The sequence below is a fragment of the Jaculus jaculus genome, chromosome 14 (genome assembly GCF_020740685.1).
Source record: "Jaculus jaculus isolate mJacJac1 chromosome 14, mJacJac1.mat.Y.cur, whole genome shotgun sequence".
Classification (NCBI taxonomy): Eukaryota; Metazoa; Chordata; class Mammalia; order Rodentia; family Dipodidae; genus Jaculus; species Jaculus jaculus.
In genome coordinates, this window is record NC_059115.1 from 83,244,944 (window position 1) to 83,259,826 (window position 14,883).

Consider the following 14,883-nt stretch of genomic DNA (forward strand, 5'->3'; position numbering starts at 1 on the left):
TGCATGCAGGAACTTTTAACCACTGAGCTCTCTCTCCAGCTTGAGATTTATTTTATTTATTTTGAGGTAGGGTCTCACTCTAGCCCACCTGGAATTCACTCTGTAATTTCAAACTGCCCTCTAACTCACAGCGACCCTCCTACCTCAGCCTCCCATGTGCTGGGATTAAAGGCATGCATCACCACACCTGGGAGAGGGAGAGGGAAAGAGACTGAAAGAGAGAGAGTGTATTGGGGTGGGGGAGGGGAGAATGGGAGCACAAGGGCCTCCAGCTGCTGAAAACAAGCTTCAGATGCATGTACCACTTTGTGAATCTGATTTTACATGGTGTGGTGGTTTGATTCAGGTGTCCCCCATAAACTTAGGTATTCTGAATGCTAGGTTTCCAGCTGATGGAGATTTTGGAATTAACACCTTTTGGAAGTAGTGTATTGTGGGGGATGGGCTTATGGGTGTTATAGCCAGTTTCCTCATGCCAGTGTTTGGTACACTCCCCTGTTGCTATTGTCCACATTATGTTGACCAGAGGGCAATGTCCACCCTCTGCTTGTGCCATTGTTTTTCCCCTGCCATCGTGGAGCTTCCTCTTGAGCCTGTAAGCCAAAATAAACTTTTTTTGCCTCACAAGCTGTTCTTGGTTGGATGGTTTCTACCAGCAATGCGAACCTGACTGCAACACATGGGTCCTGGGCAAGCACCTTAACTGCTGAGCCATCTCTCCAGCTCCCAAGATTTTTTTTTTTTCTTGAGGCAGGGACTCACTTTAGCCCAGGCTGACCTGGAACTCACTCTTGTAGCCCCAGGCTGGCCTTGAACTCATGGTGATCCTCCCACCTCAGCCTCCCGAGAGCTGGGACAGAAGGTGCGCACCGCCATGCCCTGATGAATCAGAGACTTTTGTATCTACTGGACTGTTTAGGACTTCTTTCCACCTCGTGTAAAAACGCTTCCATCAGCACTTGGATATTGCCAGCCTGTCCTGTTGGCCAGCATAGGCTTCCAGCCAATGCTCGTTTAATTCCTTATACCTTCAGTTCTCTAGCATGGTCCTTCCAGCAGGGTAATTGCATCCCAAGCTCTCCTTCAAGCTCTGAAAATTCCCCTTTCTTAGCTCTTCCTTACTGTTCTATAACTCACACATCAACCTGTCATGCAGCCTGATGCTGCTTATATTAAAAAAAAAAAAAAAAGAAAAAGAAAAAGAAAAAGAAAAAGAAAAAGATACTGTGTTGCTTCATGGGCACTTACTACGGGCAAGTAGTGCCAGGTGCCTCTTAGGCATTCCACAAGCTTCACGATGACCCCATGAGGTAGGAACTTAGCCGTTCCCACTTGACTGATGGCAGTATTGAAGCACACAGATTAAAGGAGAATTTTTACAAGATCACATCAATAGTGAGCCAGTGACATTTATGCGGGCACTGGGGAGCCAGCTTCAGGCCCTCAGGCCTGAGCAGCCAGCACTTTATTCGCAGGGCCGCTGCCCCTCGCTACTTTCATTTCAGTCATCTAATTCTCTGAAGAAAAAAACCCCCAATCTTTATAGCCTGGTGGCTGCTCCCCCTCTCCTGGCCCCACATAGAAGTCCCCTCGCCCCAGTCAGCAGAAGTTTAGGGACATTGCGGATACCATTAGTTGGTGACAGAGGACTATGTGCCCTGCCAAATGCACCACGACTCTGGGATTGTGGGTAGCCCTGGACTGCTTCCTCTTGAAACTTTGCTGCTTTGGATGATTATTGAAAAAGCAAAGTGGCAAGTTCCTGGGATAGTTATGAAAAATCTTTTGCTCTCATCTTTATGGTCTATTAAAAGATGAACTCAGACCTAAGACCTTCTTTCTCTCTCTCTCTCTCCTTCCCTCTCCTTTCCTTCTTCCCTTCTTTTCCCTCCGTTACCCTCCTTCCACATCTCATCCTGCTGTTTTGCCCAGGCTGGTCTTCAACTCTCGGGCTTAAACACCGTCCTCCTACTTTGGTGTATTACCGGTTTGATGAGGAAAAGGTTGGATTGGAAGCTAAACGCAACTCTTTTCCACGGGCTGGGCACCTGATGTCTATGGGCTCCAACAGCTCTGGTGTGTAACTCCTGATTTGGGGTTTTACCCCAGAGCAAACCCCGTGACTTGATCTAGACCCTGCAGGAGAAAGTCGTGCCAAGTTGGTGGTAGTGCGAGCAGGGCGGCGGCGGCCCGAGGCAGCAGCAGCTTGGAGGACATCTGGTCAGCGGGGTGAGATGCGCTTTCTAACCCAGGGAAACCCCGGAAATTCATTACGTGGTTGGAACCAAAGAGCCTCCCATTCCCGCCACACGCATTCTCTGCGTTCTCCTTTCATTCCCTAATTCACTGCCTCTGCGGAGGAAGTTGTGGGAACTTGCAGCTTGCTGCTCCTGGTGGAGAGCCATGCTCAGGTAAAGCATTGCTGTGCGGTGAGCTGCCTGGAGCCAGGCTGATGGCGCGGGAGGACCCGCCACCTGAATAGGGGGCGTCGTGTTTATCTTGCTTTTCTGCTCTGAGTGTCCCTCGCCCTGCCTTTAGCACCACGGGGAGAGACGGAAGCGGTACTTTTTGGATCCCAGCCTACGTTTAGAAGTCCCTGTGGTTAATTATGATGGGAGCTGCGTGCTCACATTGAACTCTGCAACGCGGGGTGAGAGCGCGAAACTCTCGCGTTCTGCAGTTCTGGCGCTCGGAACGCGCCCCTGTTTAGCCGCCCGGCGAGGTCCCCGTGCGCCTCCTTCCATGAGCAGCTTCTCTTCTCACCGAGGGGGAAAGCTGGGCTGCGCTGGAAACCCAGTTACCTTCTGCTATGCTCTTAATGTCTGTGCGTCCCTGAAGTCTGTAGGTTAAAATCCAAAGCGCCGAGGGGATGTCGTCAGGAGGTGGGGGCTTCGGGAAGTGACTGGGCCATGAGGTTGGATTCCTTATGGATGGGATCCATATCAGTTATGACGTAGGTGATCCAAATGTCTCTCCAGGGTCCCTTGTGAGGAGAGGTTTGGCCCCTGGAGTGGTGCTGTCTCGGAGAGGTCACGGAACTTGGGGGACAGTGGACCTAGTGTGCATCCTTGGACGTCAGGAACACAACCTTGGAAGGGACTGAGGGATGCAGGTCCCTTGCTCTGACTTCTGTACGCTTTTCCACACGCAGGAAAAAAAAGAGAAGAGTTCTCTACATTATGGCCCCTGTGGAAATTGGTTTTATTTCTCTCATTTTTCATGTCTGAGGTTTCAGCCTACCCAGAGGAGGCAGAAATAAATCTTTCCACAACATAACAAGCCAAGACAGCCTTTCTGGCTGGATGTTGACGTAAGCAGAGGCCTGGACAGGCTTGAGCAAAGTATCGTGGCAGATGACTGTATTGCAAGAGGCTCTGAAAAAGGAATCTTGAAATTTGGAAAAACAATGGAATGACTGGGCTTTTCAACAATGACCTTGAGTAAATCATTGTGCTTTTCTGGGTCTGTTTTTTCCCATCAACATTAATGGAGTTGAACCAGCAAAGAGATTTCCCTTGGGATTTTTAAGAGCTATAAGTTTATTTTTGTATTCAGTTTGAAAGAAAATCTGGAAAAATAAATTGAGCAGGTCTAATAGTTAAATGTAAATACTCTATTTTAAATCAGATCCTCGGTCATTAGCATTCTGAAAAAGCTAATGGACTCTTCTCCATTTGTTTTTAAATTTAAATCATTAGATTTAAATTGTATTACTGCTTGTGATCTCAACTATAGCTTGATTATGATATAATACATGATTAGGTTGTAACATAATAATATCATAGAAGGGCTGGAGAGATGGCTTAGCAGTTAAGTGCTTGCCTGTGAAGCCTAAGGACCCCAGTTTGAGGCTTGATTCCCCAGGACCCATGTTAGTCAGATGCACAAGGGGGCACACGTGTCTGGAGTTTGTTTGCAGTGGCTGGAGGCCCTGGTACGCCCATTCTCTCTCTCTCTCTCTCACTCTTTCTCTCTCTGACACTCTCAAATAAAAAAATTAAAAAAACATAGAAATATTTTTAAGTCAATTGAATACTTGATGTTATTTTGAGACATAGTCTCACTTCAATATGTAGCCCAGGCTGGCCTGAAACTTGTGATCCTCCTGCCTCAGGTTCCAGGGTTCTGGGATGGTTGGTGTGTACCAGTATGCTCAGCTCTAACTTGAATATTTGATTTCTATTTGTCATGTGGTTACAAAGTCTGGCTGCTTGCAACATGTGTATATTCATGGGTCTTGGGGAAAAGTCCCCATTTTAGAATTCTGCTTTTGGGGGTGAAGAGATGGCCCAACAGTTAGAAGCACTTGTTTACAAAATCTGATGGCCCTGGTTCAATTGCCCACTACCTACGTACAGCCAGATGCACACAGTGGCGCATGTGTCTGGAGTTTGCAGTGGCGGAGGCCCTGGTGCGCCCTGCTGCTCTGTCTCTGTGCACTGGCTAATCAATAGGTAATTTTAGAAAGAGAAGTTCTGCCTTCACAAGGTAGATACCCCAAATTCCCTTTCCCTGCTGTCCTAACAGCTGGGAGGTGGAAGTCCTGTGACTCAGGTCCCGGTAAGCAGACACACTCACTTGGGACTAGGTGAGAAGCAAGCCATGGATGACTCAGAGGAGAAGTGGAAAGGAACCCACTGCTGGTAAGACTGTGCAGGGTGCCGTTTGGAGGGGTGGGCCCATCTCCATTGCCAGCAGGGCACTGGTGGCCATCAGTGGCCAGCAGATGCTATAGAGACCACCCGTGGATTGGCTTGGGTGTTGTCCATTCACATTAGTTTGACTCTGGCCCTCTTCAACATTCTGTGAGCTTCCAAATAAACCTTAATAAATCCTTTTCTGATTTACAGTAGATATGGGGTGTTTTGTTCCTGCATAGAAAAACACTGGCAGATGGGTTTGTTTCTCAAGCTTGTACATCCAGGACCTAAATCTTTACTTTCCTAGGCAAACATAAAAAAAAGTAAAAAAAAAAAAAAAATCTTCCAGTGATCTGTTCTTAAAAATGTTTTTAGCCCATAAAATACTATGGCTGGTACTTTAGCAACAGTCATTTATTTATTCATTCCACAATTCTTGTGCTTAGAGCTGACAGGGAAACCATGATTCGCAGGCATAGCCCCATCCCTGGAAGGCTGGACAACTGCTTTGGACTGAACACTAATCTGGGTGAACTCACTATGATTCTAATTCTGCCTAACATTAACAAAGACTCATGCTGTCCCAGCTACACATTTTAGCTCACTGCATCCCTAACACCCTCAAAATAGGAGCATCTCTTGTTCAGACTTTAGGAGAACCCTTATCCATGGCTCCTAGCTAGTGGTAGCAGAGCTGCCAGCTGAGGCAGTCCGGCCTCAGCAGAATGCGCGAGTCATTAGCTCTCTTGTCATCTCTGTCACCGGCTCTTCATGCTTCCCTCTCAGGGTAAAGCTGAGAGCCGGCAGTCACGGTAGAACCAGAAAAGAGTAAAGACTCCTCCTGTTTTGTTTTGTTTGAACAGAGCCAATAGAGACAAGTCACAGGCTTTCCTTCAGTTTCCTGTGGTGTGGCTGAGAAGGACTAACACTTCCAAGGCACTGCTTTGAATGCCCAGCCTCCCTTTCCTTGCTGTGAATGCTTCGTGGCCTATCAAGAACGCCTGACACTTCCTGTTTAAAGCATTCCAGTTTTAGGCTGGGGACTTGGCTGCATGATGGGAGCAATTCCTCGTGGACACAACACCAGGGTTTGATCCCCCAAACTGCCAAAGAAAAGCAAACCAAGCCGTATCTTCAACTGTTCTGTGACATAGCTCAAAACAGAAGTGGAGAGTCTGGGCAAGATGATTAATCTTATCATTTTTCATTTCAGATCTCAAATGCCTTCCTTCTCCCGCCTTTTCTTTTTTTTTTAATTTGTTTGTTTATTTTTATTTATTTATTTGAGAGGGACAGACAGAGAGAGAAAGAGAGAGAGAGAATGGGAGTGCCAGGGCTTCCAGCCACTGCAAATGAACTCCAGATGCATGCACCCCCTTGTGCATCTGGCTAACGTGGGTCCTGGGTAATCAAGTCTTGAACCGGTGTCCTTAGGCTTGACAGGCACATGCTTAACTGCTAAGCAATCTCTCCAGCCCCTTCTCCTGCCTTTTCCTTGTGTCCCTAGCAGCAATGGCATTTTTGTTGTTGTTGCTTGTTTGCAGGGTTTATTTTTTGTTTGTTTGTTTTGCAAGGTAAGGTCTCACTCTGGCTCAGACTGATCTGAAATTCACTATGTAGTCTCAGGGTGGCCTTGAACTCACAGTCATCCTCCTACCTTTGCCTCCTGAGTGTTGGGATTAAAGGCATGCACCACCACTCCCAGCTGTTTTCAGTTTTGTTTTAGTTCTTTGGGGATTGAACACAGGGCATTACAACTGCTAGGCAGGAGCTCTGTCTCTAAACTTAATCCCCAGCATCAGACCTTCTCTGGAAAGTAACATTTCTTTTTCTTTTTTCTTTTTGGTTTTTCAAGGTAGGGTCTCACTCTAGCCCAGGCTGACCTGGAATTCACTAGTCTCAGGGTGGCTTTGAACTCACAGTCTTCTTCCTACTTGGGCTCTTTGGTGTTTGGTATTAAAGGCATGAGCCACCACACCAAGCTGGAAAGCAACTTTTCTAAGCAAGGCATACTGGTACATGACTTTATAATCCCAGTCCTTGGGAGAGTAAGATGGGATGATCATGAGTTCAAGGCCAGCATGGGACACAAGCCATGGTTTCAAACACTGACAAACAAACAAGGAAAAGGAAGGAAGGAAGGAAGAAAAGCAAAGGAAATATCCTTCTCTTTGGGAGCTTCCTGGTGCCTCCCTGCCTACAATGCCAACCCCACCTCAAGGCTGGGGTCTGTAGTGTGGCTGAAGTTGAGGGGTTTCAGAAATAGCACTTTCAGTGCTAAAACTGGCCATCCAGGATGCTTAGCAACGCCAGCACCTGGAAGAGTTTCTTCTGTAAACAATCTTAGGTAGTATTTCCTGGAGTGATTGACGAGAAAGTGGTCAGAAGGAGAAGGGCTTGTTGTTGAGAAGAGTGCTGGACGATTACTGCCCCTAAAGCAGAGTACGGAGGCAAGTGAGGGCCGTCCCCCGTAGCGACGTGCAAAGCTTTCCCGCATGGGCAGAGGCCCAGCTTCCACGAAGGGAGGACCAATCTTTCTTCATCTCCCACGCAGAATGTTACCAGTGACCAAATTTTGCTGCCATTGTAATCGCATGGGAGTAGTGTGTCCCGCACTCATCTTTCAGAAGCTAGAATGGCTGTGCAAGCTTCACTGCTTTTAGACTTAAAAACAGTTCCTGCGCCAGGCATGGTGCTGCATGACTGTAACCCTAGCACTGGAAAGACAGTGGCACGGGGATCAATACGAGTTGGAGGCCAGCCTGGCTTCCGTACCGTGACCCTGCCGCAAGCGAGCAAGCAGGCAGGCTTCCGCGCCTTGAGTCGTATGGAAGCATGTTTGCGCGCTCCCATTCCGCCTCCTCTCCAGCCGCATTCTTCTTCTACCCTAACCGCTCTTCCTTCTCCTCCTGTCTGCACCTGTGACCTCCGAGCCATTTTGCTTGCCAGCCTTTCATTCCAGATGCCCCCTGTCTCTCCTGCCCCATTGCCCCACTGCCTCCCATCCGTCCTTTGGGCTTCAGCGTCATCAAGCCAGCAGTGCCACGCGGCTCTGTTGTCCATCATGTCCCTTTGCCCACTGGGCCACTCCCCTGTTCCTGCTGAGAAGCTCGGACACAACAGCCCGCGGTCAGGCCCACGAGGCCGCGGACTGTCCAGCCAAAACGGGTTGCTTCACGCCGCTCAGGGTTCTGCGAGAGGCGTCAGGGCGTGGCCGCGAAGGGTGCGCGGGACGGCTTTCCAGCTGACCTTCACCCTGGCTTCGCGCAGCTCTTCGATCCCTCTCAGGTGGTTCTCCTGCCAGCTCTCTGCTGGTCTGCACTTCTGGTTCTCCCCCGCAGGGCTTATCAGAGGGCCATCTGCTCTTCTTGATAACTTTCCAGGACAGCAAATACCACGGTGCAACTGGAAAGAGCTGGTTCCAGCTGGATTTTCTTAGGTGAATGATCAGGCTTCTCCTCCTCCTTCTTTTTAAGTTTCAAGTTGCCTTCTTAGTTTCTTCCCACCAATTCATAACCTGTGGAAATCTTGTCTTTGTAAAAGCCCCTTGGGCTGGAGAGATGGCTTAGCAGTTAAGTCGCTTGCCTACAAAGCCAAAGGACCCAGGTTGGATTCACCAGAATCGCACATCTGGAGTTCATTTGCAGCGGCTACAGGCCCTGGTGTGCCCATTCTTGATACATATTTTTCTCCTCCTCTGTCTGTTTTTCTTCTCTCAAATAAATAAATAAAAGATTTAAAACCAAAATAAATAAATATCAAATAGAAAGATTTTTTTTTTTGCTTCAAAATCCCCTCATTTTTCTGTGATAAAAAAAATTTAAAGTAAATTATAAGTGGTAATTTAACATTTGGTATGTATTTTTAAATTTATGTCTTTTATTCCAAACTTAAGACCATATTCTAGCTAAAGTTAATTGTGATTTGTTATTACCTGGTTCATGTTCAAGTTTCCCCAGTTGTTCCCATAAGATCTTTTATGGCTGTTATTTTCAAAACAGGACCCAATCCAAGACTATATAGCAGATTAATTTGTTATACAATCACCTCTTAGGGAATTGGTTCAGGTCCCTGTGAATTCCAAAAGTTGTAGATGATCAACTTCCTCTTATTAAATAGCATAGTATCTGCATACAACATACACATATCTTTCCGTATGCTTCAAATCATCTCTAGATCATTTACAATATTTAATACAGCACACATTCAATGCACATAGTATTATTCAGCTAATAATGATACGAAAGATCTCCATCCATGTTCAGAACAGGTGTAGTTTCAACTTATAAAGAGAAATGGTTTCCAGCCAGGCCAAATGAGCCAATGGGTGCAATAGTGGCACGTCTGTCATGGTGGAAACCAACTGCTCTCCAATTGGACTGGGGACCTGCTCCATGGGAGGAAACACATCCCTGATACTGAAAACTTAAAACGGGTAGTCATGAGTCCTAGGGGGTGTAACATCTGCTGATGTCTGGAAAAATGTATATAGTATGCTTATTAAACTGCCCAGTAAGCACTTCTCTTAGTATTTATACCCTTATATTAATGCTACTCTCACTTTCAGTAGAGAATCTTCTCTTTTCAGATGGCAGTGACTTTGGGACGACTCAGAAGGTATCATAGTGCTAGAAAGAAGTGGCTGGGGTACTGAGTAACATCTCGATCACACCTTCCAAGGCTCAGGGTCTAATGTGGAAGAGGTGGCAGAAAGAATGTAAGAGCCAAAGGAAGGGTAGGACTCTGTACAAAGTGCTCCCTCCAGACATAAAATGGCCTGGTTATCCATGACCTCATAGTGCCTGACACTATCTACACAAGAGCATCATAAGAGGAGGAAAAGATCATGACATTAAAATAAAAGAGAGACTGACTGAGATGGGGAGGGGATATGACGGAGAATAGAATTTCAAAGGGGAAAGTGGGGAGCGGGGATGGGCATTACCATGGGATACTTTTTTTTGTTTCTTTTTTTGAGGTAGGGTCTCACTATAGCCCAGGCTGACCTGGAATTCACTATGGAGTCTAAGGGTGGCCTCGAACTCATGGCAATCCTCCTACCTCTGCCTCCTGAGGGCTGGGATTAAAGGCATGCGCTACCATGCCCAGCTATACTTTTTATAATAATGGAAAATGTTAATAAAAATTGAGAAAAAAACTATCTTTTAAAAAAAGAGAAATGGTTTGTTTGGCTCATGGCTCTATGGGTTCTTTTCTTAATGTTTTATTTTTATTTATTTATTTATTTGTGAGAGAAAGAGACAGGGAGAGGGAGAGAGAGAGAGAATGGGCACACCAGGGCATCCAGCCACTGCAAATGAACTCCAGACACATGTGCCACCTTGTGCATGTGGTTTACGTGGGTCCTGGGGAATTGAACCTGGGTCCTTTGGCTTTGCAGGAAGTGCTTTAACTGCTAAGCCACCTCTCCATCCCTCTTTTATAAAAACTTTTTATTGATATTTTCATACATGTACATATGTATTTTGATCATAATCCCCTCTTTTGTCCCCCTCCCATTCTACTTCCATTGAACCCTCTCTTCTCTCCAACTAATCCCTCTTCTATTTCCACATCCTTTTGGTTCCTCCATCATCAGTGATGAAATGTCAATGGGCCTGATATTGTGCAGGTCTTATGTAGGCAAGGACAGCCTCTGTGAGGTCATGATTGCAACAGCCACTTCATGTCCAGAAGTCACTGCTCTGAAGCACTCCTCCCCATCGACTAGTTCTGACATTTTCCCCTTTTCAGTAATGAGCCTTGGAGGGTGTGATAGATATATCTCATTCAGCACTGGGCACTCAATAATCAATTATATTTGGTAGTTGAAAAATTTTGAGTCTACCTGGTACTTACTACCATCTGCAAAAAGAAGCTTCTCTGACCAAACATGAGAGCACCACTAATATATGGGCATAAGCAAAAACATTTAAAGGGGAATTTGGTGGGCACAACATATTCATTTAGCCTAACAACAGCAGTAGATACTCTTCTGGGGCCTATGATCTTCTCAACCACAGGCTTTTGACAAGGTTTTCAGTACCAGGTATAAATTCCCTCCCAAGAAGTGGGCCTCTAATCTTGTCAGAGAGAAGCTAGTTACCTCATAATGATTATGCCACTATTGCACCAGTGGGCACATCTTGCCTGGCTTCCCAGTTGTGTAGTTTGCAGGGTCTACAGCTGGGCGAAACTGTTGATGACTTTTCTTCCCTAGCAGCCTGCATAGCATTTTCCAGAACTTTGACAGCTAGTCAGCTGGGAGGAGGCTTCTAGCTCCGGTCTACCTTGGTTTCACAGTGTCCTGTAGCCAAAGCATGTGGCGTACTCAGCAACAGGGTTTTGCCACCTAGTTCTGGTGGGCAACCAAAAGAATTAGCAACATCCTGTATTGTTTCTGTGTGCTGTGTAGAGAAGGTGTTCTGCAGGATTTGGATGGAATATTCTGTAGATGTCTGTCTCATTTGCTGGATGATGTCACTTAATCCATATGCTGCTCTATTTATTTTTAACTGGCATGATCTGTCCATTGGTGAGAGTGGGGTGTTGAAATCTCCCACTACTATTGTGCTATGGTTAATCTGTAACTTTACATTTAATACTGCTTGTTTAATGAAACTGGGTGCACCTGTGTTTGCTGCATATGTTTAGAGTTGTACAGTTTTGTTTGATTGTTCCCTGAATCAGTATAAAGTGACCTTCTTTATCTCTTCTGAGTAAGTTAATTTGAAGTCTATCTTGTCAGGTAGTGCCTATCTTTTTTTTCCTTTCTTTCTTCCCTTCCCTTCCTTCCTTCCTTCCTTCCTTCCCTCCCTCCCTCCCTCCCTCCCTCTTTCTTTCTTTCTTTCTTTCTTTCTTTCTTTCTTTCTTTCTTTCTTTCTTTCTTTCTTTCTTTCTTTCTTTTTATTTTGTTTTTTTTGAGGTAGGGTCTCACTCTGATCTAGGCTGACCTGATATTAACTATGTATTCTCAGGGTTGCCTTGAACTCACGGTGATCCTCCCATCTCTGCCTCCCGAGTGCTGGCATTAAAGGCATGCGCCACCATGCCCAGCTAGGTAGTGCCAATCTTTTATAGAGAGGTGTGTTTCTTGGTGGCAAGAAACAGGATCCTGCTGTTTAATCCATTTTGCTAGTCTGTGTCTTTTTAAAAATTTTTTTGTTTATTATTTTTATTTATTTATTTGAGAGTGACAGACAGAGAAAGAGGCAGGTAGAGAGAGAGAGAGAGAGAGAATGGGCACACCAGGGCCTCCAGCCACTGCAGACGAACTCCAGATGTGTGCTCCCCCCTTATGCATCTGGCTAATGTGGGTCCTAGGGAGTTGAGTCTCAAACTGGGGTCCTTAGGCTTCACAGGCAAGCACTTAACTGCTAAGCCATCTCTCCAGCCCTAGTCTGTGTCTTTTGATTGGGTAATTGAGATCATTTTTATTTAGTTAATATTGAAGATGTGTAGTAATTCCTGTCATTCTTATTGATTTTGTAGTGCTTGGTGTTTTTCTGTTCCCCTCTAGAATTAACTATTTTTCAAGCATGGTTTGTTCTTTCCTATGGCCTCATATATATGCTTTCCCTTCTCTTCAGTCCAAAAGTTTCCTTCAAATATTTTATGTAGATCTGGACTTAGCCTGTTTTTATCATGAAAAGTTCTTTCTTCTTCAATTATGGCAGATAACTTTGGTGGATATAGTAGTCTGGGTTGGCAATTATCTTTCACAACTTGAAATACATTGCTCTTCTGGCTTTTAAAATTTGTGTTAAAAATTGTTAATCAGTTGGTCCTGACTTTATGAGTGATTTTGTACTCCTCTCTTAGTGCTTTCAGCATAGTCTGTGGACTGGAGAGGTAGCTCAGTGGTTAAGAGAACTTCTTACATAATCATGAGGGCCTGAGGAAGCCTGAGAAACCATTTACATTTGATACCCGGAACTCACATGAACAGCTGGGGATGGCCATGCATGTCTATAACCCCAGTTCCATGGGGAGCAGAAACCAAAGAATTGTAGGGGCTTGGGAAAATCCAACAAGCTTTGTGATCAGTAAGAGACTCTGGGTCAAGTAAGAACAGGCAGAAGAGTAATGAAGTGGAACACCCAACATTCCTCTCTGGCCACCACAGGCAAGTATACTGTGTTACGGGTGAGCACACTGCTTAGGCACATACATGTGCATACACACACATGCACACCCCACATTAACATGCTGTATTGACCTTACTTAGTTTGACTGCTTTTTTCTTAAAATACAGTTAGCTAATATTTTTAAAAAAGGACTTTTATTTATTTACAAGAGAGAAAGGGGGAGAGAGAAAGAGAGAGAGAGAGAGAGAGAGAGAGAGAGAGAGAGAGAGAGAGAGATTAATGGGAGAACCAGGGCCTCATGCCACTGCAAATGAACTCTAGATGCATGTTCAACCACTTTGTTATTGAGGTTGTGTTCTGCTTCCTACAATAGTACCCCAGTATCCTTTAAAAGCTGTCATACATTTCTTGTTAATTTTGTTTCTAGATATCTACTTATTTAGATATTTTACAATATACTTTCAAAATAGTTAAGTGTATATGGAAAAGCAGTAATTTTGTATGCAACATTTTTTTTGTTTGCACATTAATCTTCTGGTCTGTGGTAGCCTTTTGGATGGTCTTGTTGAGATGTGGAGTTGCATCATCATTTCAGTTCATCTATACCAAATAATACTTTTAGTTTGTTTTTCTATAACTTTATTACCTAAATGTGTGGTTTAGTATTGCCAGAGTAAGGTGAATAAGAGAAGAGATAGTATGCACAAGTGCTGAGTTTTGTTTAGGAGTAATTTTTTAAAACTTTATTTATTTACTTATTTATTTGCTAGGAGAGAGGGAAATAAGAAAAGACAAGGATAGGGAAGAGAATGAGTATGCCAGGGCCTCTAGCCACTGCAAACAAACTCCAGATACATGCACCACTTTGTCACTTTGTGCCTATGGCTTTATGTGAGTAATGGGCAATCAAACTTGGGCTGGTAGGCTTTGCAGGCAAATGCTTTAACTGCTGAGCCATCTCTCCAGCTCTAGGAGTAAAGTTTCTGAATTGGAATTAAAATACTTTTCCATCATATGTTCTATTATTATTTAACTTGTGATCTAATCATCATATGACTTTTGGAAACATATACAAAATCCATCTTTATTTATTTACTTATTTATTTATTTGCAAGCAAGTGCTTTAGCATACTTCTGTGATCTCAGCACTGAGAAGGTGAGGCAGGAAAATCACAAATTCAAGGCTGGGCTATCTCATGAGGCTCTCTCTTAAAACAATTTTTTTTTTTAATTTGGGCAGTGGCTATATATCTCAGTGCTACATAGAGTTCATGGTTATCATGTGCAAGGTCGTGGATTAAATTTCGAGTACCCTCCTCCAAATAAAAATTCTTTATTGGTGTATCTTCTTATCTCTAGGGAGTTTTTTATTAAATCAACTTTAGTCTCACCAACATCCTATTGGCCTTTTCATGTACTACACCCAAAGTGAAACCTGCATGTTTAACTACCTAGTGTGACTTTTGTCCTATCAATAATGTTCCCACTACATGTCATCAGAGCAAAGTAACACAGCAAGGTTATTAACCAGTCTTCTCGATCCCGATTTTCCGTGACTACACTATTTCATCAAGAGGGTACAATGTACACTACTGCTCAGATTAGTCTTAATGTCCTGTGACTTGTGGCCTGAATATCTTCTTAAAATTTACTTTTCTCATCTGTCCTTAGTCACATCATTCAACCCATGTCTCTCCTGCAACTGTCACATTGTGAAGAACATATTTCAATTATGTTTTCCCTATGTCACCACTGTCAATCTGAAAAGTGGGTGAAGCACTTTCCTCTTCCTGCAGGTCTAATCAAGATACTCCTTGTTACACAGGATCTCAGGTGGTTTTCAGTCTCTACTGAACAGATGGATCTAGATTTAAAAAGACTTCCCTACCTCCTACTATGGGTCATTTATATAAGAACTGCTCGAACTCATTGCTCCACTGGGACACCTATGCTTCATTTAAATTTGTTACACTACTTCCAGACTGTGATACAAAATGAAGGTCTTTGTGCTGCTGCAGGCCCTAGGAGGGATGCCCCCCTCCATTGGAAATTCCATTCTTGCTCTTCTCACAATGCCATACATTGCCCTATTCCCATGACCTCAACCTACTCCGTGAATGGTTCTGGTAACAAGTCTACCCTGGAGTGTAGGCTCA

General features: G+C 44.5%; 1 protein-coding gene across 1 annotated transcript in view; it reads left to right on the plus strand.

The window, feature by feature from the left end:
- The first annotated feature begins 2,388 nt into the window (after positions 1-2,388).
- The window catches only part of Dmgdh (dimethylglycine dehydrogenase), a 101,154-nt gene continuing 88,659 nt past the window's right edge, over positions 2,389-14,883 (plus strand). Inside the window, exon 1 of the mRNA XM_045134451.1 lies at positions 2,389-2,411. Coding sequence (XP_044990386.1) covers positions 2,404-2,411 — 8 coding nt within the window. The 5' untranslated portion in view covers positions 2,389-2,403. The remainder of the gene's footprint in view (positions 2,412-14,883) is intronic.